The sequence below is a fragment of the Melospiza melodia genome, chromosome 1 (assembly GCF_035770615.1).
Source record: "Melospiza melodia melodia isolate bMelMel2 chromosome 1, bMelMel2.pri, whole genome shotgun sequence".
Classification (NCBI taxonomy): domain Eukaryota; kingdom Metazoa; phylum Chordata; class Aves; order Passeriformes; family Passerellidae; genus Melospiza; species Melospiza melodia.
This window is the reverse complement of record NC_086194.1, coordinates 30,047,330-30,053,845: the sequence shown is the minus strand read 5'-3', so window position 1 is coordinate 30,053,845 and position 6,516 is coordinate 30,047,330. Positions and strand designations below refer to the sequence as shown.

Below are 6,516 nucleotides of genomic sequence, written 5' to 3'. Positions count from 1 at the left end.
CCCAAGAAAAGGATTTCCTTTCTAGTTAGAACACTAGAGTTTTCAGTGTTGATCACTGGTGTTTTATTTATTTTGAAAGTCTATGGAGCATTCACCATGATGCAGACAAGCATTGGCCTACTGGTAATATCTCAGTTTATCTCACGGGCATTTGGATCTGGGCTATGCAATCTTATATAAAATCAAGTGCATGCCACAACAAAAAAGTATGCCAAAGTAAGGATTATTCTTCCAAAATTTTGGGAAAAAAAAAGATTTACATGTTTTCTCTTTGTTTCCTTTATCACATGAAATAATACATTAAAATATAAGAACGCTCTAGGCAATGTAAAAAACGAAAAAAGACTAGTTTGGTGAACAAGCATGGTGTAAGGCTATGAATATGGATACTTTTGTACTAAGGAGCCTAGAGGAGACACTTTTTATGTGTGGTGATACAGAAATACAGACTTATAACTCTGCACACCAGGGAGAGAATATTCCCCTAAACCAAGTAATTTCCCTTGCAGTACTCCCTGTTGATCAAAGCTGCATAATTTAAAGCATCTAGAGGCAGCTTTAAATTATTCACAATATTTTTTAAAAATAATTTTGGTATATTGCAGACAGTATTTGTGTAACTAGCAGTCTTCTGTAAGTTCTATAAATTTGCATCCACATAGAGCTCAGCTGAGTTTGAGAAGAGGGTACATAACTTTGCATGAGTTGGGCAGGAGAGACTCATTCTGACACCATCTTAGTCACAGGGCATGCAGGACCACAGGGAATGGCAGGGCAGAGCCGGCAGCCTCTAGGTCTCAGCCTGAATGCTGCTGTGCGCCGGTTCCTAAGAGTTTTCTGATACCCTCAAAAGCCCCAAATAGGAATCCTGCAATTAGTGCATCTAACTCCTCCTTTGCTGCAGTCTTCTCTCCTATTGGTGAAAGGTCTTCGCAGCTCATGTAGGGACCCCACCCCTTTTGTGGGTTTTCATTCTGAAGCTATCCACAACTTTACACCTGAATGAATGCCAAACCTCTCTGAATATATAAAGGAAACCTGCAAGAGCAATTTCAGTTACACAGAAGGAGCAGAAGGAAAAGATTTCATCCAGCATTGTCAGACAGCCTGAACCAGCCATGCTTCTCCCTGCCATTCACTTCTACGGCTTTCTCCTGGCTTGCATCTCCACGAGAAGCTACTTGGCTTTCAAGAACGATGCCACAGAGATACTTTATTCTCACGTCGTTAAACCCGCTGCGGCGAGCCCAAGTAGCAACAGCACGTTGAATCAAGCCAGGAACGGAGGCAGGCACTACAGCAGCGCTGGATCCGACCGTAACAGTGAGTATCCCACCGGCGGCAGCCCCGCCCGGGCCGGCCCCGGCAGCGGCAGCGGCAGCGAGCCCCGGCCGGAGCCGCGCACCCCCGGCAGCGCCCCGGCCCCGGCCCGAGCGCGGCGTCCAGGAGCGGGGCCGGGCACGGGAGATGCTGCCGGTGCCGGTGCCGGTGCCGGTGCCGGGCCGGGATCTGCCCCGCCGGGCGGCTCCGAGCCAGCCGCCCCGCCACCCCCGTGCTGGGAAGTCCTGTAGGACCGGCTCGCTCGGGCAGGTTACTTCCTGAGCGAGGCTCATCCAGGAACGCCGGGCTCTATGGCATCTATCCGGCAGGGAAGCGAGATAAAGAAAAAGGAGAGAGAGGCATTTCCAGAGCGCTCGCTTTTTTGACTCACCTCCCACTGCGGGCAGGGGAGGTGTCTGGGCTACTTTTCAAGTGCAATAAAAAACTCTGAATTTTGTTCCCGCTGTTTAGTTTTACTTCCTGCCGTAGCACTTACCCGCTTAACACCTCCAGCAAAAGTAAACAAATCAGCTCGTAATTTACCTATGATCTCTGCTCTAACTTGCCTTTTTTATATCCAGTCTTTTCCTTCTGAGTTTTATGTACATAAGTCAGATATGTGGGGATGTGGAAACCTGCTGACTTTATCTGTTCCCTACCCTGCACACCTCCTTAAAATGGAAGAAATCCAGATAGAGAAACATACACACACACCAACCCACCCACAGCAACTTGATAAAAATAGAGTCATCCCTGGAAAGTGAAGGCAACAAGTGACACCGATACCTTTCAGCTAAGCCAGGTGTGTCAGCTTTTATGAATGCTAGAGGGTTTTAATGCACAGGAAACATCTCATCATTATGAGATTACTGGGACAGCCCAGTAGGTATTCATTGTCACTGAGCTGTCACTGGTGAAAAGCTGAGCCGGGGAAGACAGAAAAACAGAAGGAAAGACAAACTCAGATCTGTGACCAGATGCTTCCAGGTACATTCCTGAGTGCAGCTGCAGGAAGGCAAGCTTGGATCTTTTCTGCAAAGCAGGCAGTAGAGCAGCCCTGTCAATATTCCCTGGGATCAGCCTGCAGATTTACAGTCCCCTCTTCTTGCCCACCCTGAGACACAGAGGACAGGGTGAAGCAATCTTAACGCAGTGCCTCAGTTTAGAACTTGCTTCCAAAAATCCAAGTAGAAACAGAAGCAGCTTGTAGCTGTGATATGTAGATGCACCTTCAAAGCCTTTTATGATTCATTCTGAAATGTTTCTAGTAATTACTTCTATTTTAAAAGCGTTAGTTAATTGCATTGTGTGTAGAATCTGTGCCGTAATTGTCCTTCAGAAAGAGGGAGAGCACAGACAGTAAAGATTGCTTATTAAAATTAAGCACACTGTGGGCGTTTATTTCAAAGTATAATTACTGAAATAAACAGTTGTGTTTATTGCAGGGTGCAGAGCCGCACACAGAGACGGGTACAAACATGCCTGTGTGAGAAGCTCTGCATGTTGGCTCTGTCAGCTGCCTGAGAGAATTTGCAGGATCCTCTATGTTACATATAATATACAGACTACTACAGTTACAAAGACGGTGTTCTCTTGAGGGCAAAAGCACCCCTCTGAAACTGTTACTGCTAATCATTCAAACTTCATAGGCAGAACCCCATTCTGTGGTAACTTCAGCTGTTACCACTTCTGCAGTGTCTGCTCAGAGCCGCAGAGTTCATGGGAGAGTTCAGTCCACTCTAACAATGGAACAAGAAGAAACACACTGTTTGAAATTAATTTAAAAGCATTTCAACTGTTTCCAAAGCAGTGTTTTCCCCCTTGCTAATGATCCAACATAATTGTTGTAAACATCACAGAGCAGATTCCCTAGACTGAGAACGAGCAGGAAACATTTCTTCCCTTGGGGCATTTTTTCTCTTCTAAAAGGTATGTCCCTGAGAAGAAGTACAGAGAATAAAATTGCCTCTTCTACCACAACTGCTGGAGTGCATGTCATTAGGATTTCTTTATGCTGTGGTATTATCCAGAGATACCATCAGCACTTGAGGCCCTTGTGTTGGGGGACACAGCAGTAAAGAGATGTCCTGTAAAGATTACAGCCTGCTTTAACTTCTGTAAAACATACCTGGTTAATGTGAAAATGACTGGTTAAGGAAATCACTCCATTCTGATCTCAGTGTTTCTTGTTCTGTGCATTCTGCAGATCGCGTTCAGGTTGGTTGTCGGGAGCTGAGATCCACCAAGTACATCTCAGACGGCCAGTGCACCAGCATTAACCCCCTGAAAGAACTGGTGTGTGCTGGAGAATGCCTCCCTTTGCCACTGCTGCCCAACTGGATTGGAGGAGGCTACGGAACCAAGTACTGGAGCAGGCGGAGCTCGCAGGAGTGGCGATGTGTCAACGACAAAACTCGCACTCAGAGGATCCAGCTGCAGTGCCAGGATGGAAGTATAAGAACCTACAAAATAACTGTGGTCACGGCCTGCAAGTGCAAGAGATACACCAGGCAGCACAATGAGTCCAGCCACAACTTCGAGGGAACCTCTCAAGCAAAACCCATCCAGCACCACAAAGAAAGGAAAAGAGCCAGTAAATCCAGCAAGCATAGTACAAGTTAGAAGTCAAACATCTTCTGCTCTCTCATCTCCCTCTCCTTGTGCCAAAATTGAACTCACCTGTAACCATTTGCTTTACCATTCTGACTGCTTAAAGACAAGTCTGCCATTGCTGTGTTCTCAGTTGACACTACATGCTTATTGCTTTGACCAAAATCAAAAGGGGCATTCTCAGCATATGGACTTTTTGGGTGATTTTCCAAATGCTCAAGATGGGGAATAATACAAGCCTTCCAAAACCACACTATAAACTTTTACAATTTCTCCAGCCATGGAAGAAAAGAAAATTTGCCAAGAGTATTCACTGAAGTCAATTTTGCAAAATTATGCTTTGTTGTGTGTTTTCCTGAGAACATTTATCAGATCTATTGCCTTTTATATCATGTTTTATGACCTTCTGACAACAGCTTAAAATACAACACTGTGTATCTGCTTTCAGATTAATTCTAAAAAAAGTGCTTTGCATGCTCACCTTTCTCTTATCTCAGTATACCAAAAATTAAAATATGCATGGCAGCAATCAAAAAGTAAAGCTGAACAAACTATTTATTTGTTGTTGTAATTATTTAATGAGCTTTTATGTGTATTTCCCTTCAAAATTTCCTTATGTTTATAGCTTTTCATATGTCTCAAAGTATTTTCCTATGATTTGGGGCTGGATTAGAACATACATTTTGTAGATAATGTAAAATAGACATTTTAGCATTTAGGTATATATATTTTAATTTTGAACATTCATAGACTTAGGTGTTATTTTGACATGGCAACATAAACCTGTATTTTTCATTCTTCATCTTGTATTATTTTTGTTTAAAATGTGTGCAATCAAAAAACAGATATGACTTCCTTTCAAATTCATTGGTTTCTTTTTTTTTTACAAAAATAAACACTGCTAAAAATGGTATTGTCTGGCTCTCTCTATGAAAATGCACACATTTCAACCAGTCACAACACTTAAAAAAAGGGAGAATATTATTTGGTTTTAAAAGTCTATCCATAAAATTTAGCACTGAAACGATCTTTCTCAATGTAAAAATCTTATATGACCATTTAACAGATAGTGTTTATTAATGGTACAAGTCAGGTTCTTATTTAACAATTCTCAAGCTCTAGATTTCAGAAGAAGTGTGTATTTGAGGAATATTACAAGCTAGTGAGACACCACTATTTTTTTCTTTTCATTAGTAATGATCAAGTCAGTATAATGGTACAAATTACATATGGTTTCATTTTTCTATAGAACCAATAGAGTCCTGCACTTTTATTCACAAAATTCTTATAGAATGTACCAGAAAATTAGTAATTAATCTACTTTTCAACACATAGTGCATGAATCACCTGTTCTTAATCTTTCAAGCTGTATTTAGACACTGTGGGCAAGATTTCATCATGGGATTCTGCTGTTCTTAAATCATTAACTTTTACAATCCATTTGCACCCAAAGTAAAAATTACACAAGAGGAGAGTAATGAAAAATCTTACCTGATAAGGTCTCACCCAAGTTCTCTTTGACCTTCTTTTTATCTCATCCTATTTTGCATTTTAATTCCAAAAGATTCATCATCAAGTTCTTGGCAGAGATCTCGGTCATTAATGTTGAACTGCTTGAAAATCACTGCTGCTGCCTGACTCGACTTACTGAATCCTAATTTTTATTGACAAAATGTAATGATTTTCCCTCAAAGTTACTTTCAAGAATTCACGTTAAATTTGCCATATGTAAAAGAGAGATACACTTTTTTATTCAATTTAAGTGATTCACATGGTAGTACAGTTAAAAACCCCCATGGCATTAATGAAGTAGTTGTTCCAAATTCAATTTTGACTGTGAAAATATCAAAATTATGAGACCAGAGACCATTTATATTTAAATTCTCTGATCTTAAAGGTGCTTCTTTTAAGCATAAAAGGAGAGATGATGAATAAAGGAGTTAGCAGGGAGAGAACTGAAATTACATTGCTGCTAGGCATATCAGCTCAGCAGACTTAAAGATTTTTTTATTATTTTAAAAGACATTATAGTCTCATTCAATCATTTCATGACAGAAATTTTCTTCCAAATGCCAAACATCTATCTATTTTTAAATTGCTATCCAGCTACTTATTCAACATGATAAAAACATAAAATATTCAGATAATGGATTGAAATATAACCAATTTTAATGCCAACAGTCACTAAAAATCAGTAAAGCTGTTCTACCTGTTCTGTGTTTAACTTCCAGATATAAGAAGGGTAAAAAACTGCATATCTTGCTCATAACTCTTCTTCAGTCAATGAAATTGGTCTGTAGGAACAAAATACATGTTTAATATCAGTTTACATTTAGAAATAGGGATAATAACTTCTAGATTGTCCTTTTTGGCAGAACTACCCAAAGGGGAATAATCTGACACACTTCTGCTAAGATGACTTTATGAAATTTGGCTGCACATGCTATAGAATGACCATGGGGCCCATTTCTGAGTCTGGCGTATTTGAGGGAACATGAGGGAAGCCAGCAGGAGCTGTGTCCATCAGCAGCAATTTAATTTTGACGTGCCACTTGAGTTAGCTAAGGTCTCTTCTTTGGCCTCAAG

The 6,516-nt window shown here is 40.9% G+C and overlaps 1 protein-coding gene across 1 annotated transcript; it reads left to right on the top strand.

The window, feature by feature from the left end:
* The first annotated feature begins 976 nt into the window (after positions 1-976).
* SOSTDC1 (sclerostin domain containing 1) lies at positions 977-4,841 on the top strand. Its single transcript, XM_063152447.1, has 2 exons — positions 977-1,323; positions 3,527-4,841. Exons 1-2 carry the CDS (start codon positions 1,119-1,121, stop codon positions 3,940-3,942), a joined length of 621 nt encoding a protein of 206 aa, XP_063008517.1. The 5' UTR covers positions 977-1,118; the 3' UTR covers positions 3,943-4,841.
* Positions 4,842-6,516: the final 1,675 nt, after the last annotated feature.

Excerpts from the sequence above, each read along its gene's own strand:
- SOSTDC1 (XM_063152447.1), top strand. The coding sequence starts at position 1,119 with ATGCTTCTCCCTGCCATTCACTTCTACGGCTTTCTCCTGGCTTGCATC. Across the intron at positions 1,324-3,526 it reads CGCTGGATCCGACCGTAACA|ATCGCGTTCAGGTTGGTTGT; the intron begins GTGAGTATCCCA and ends TGCATTCTGCAG.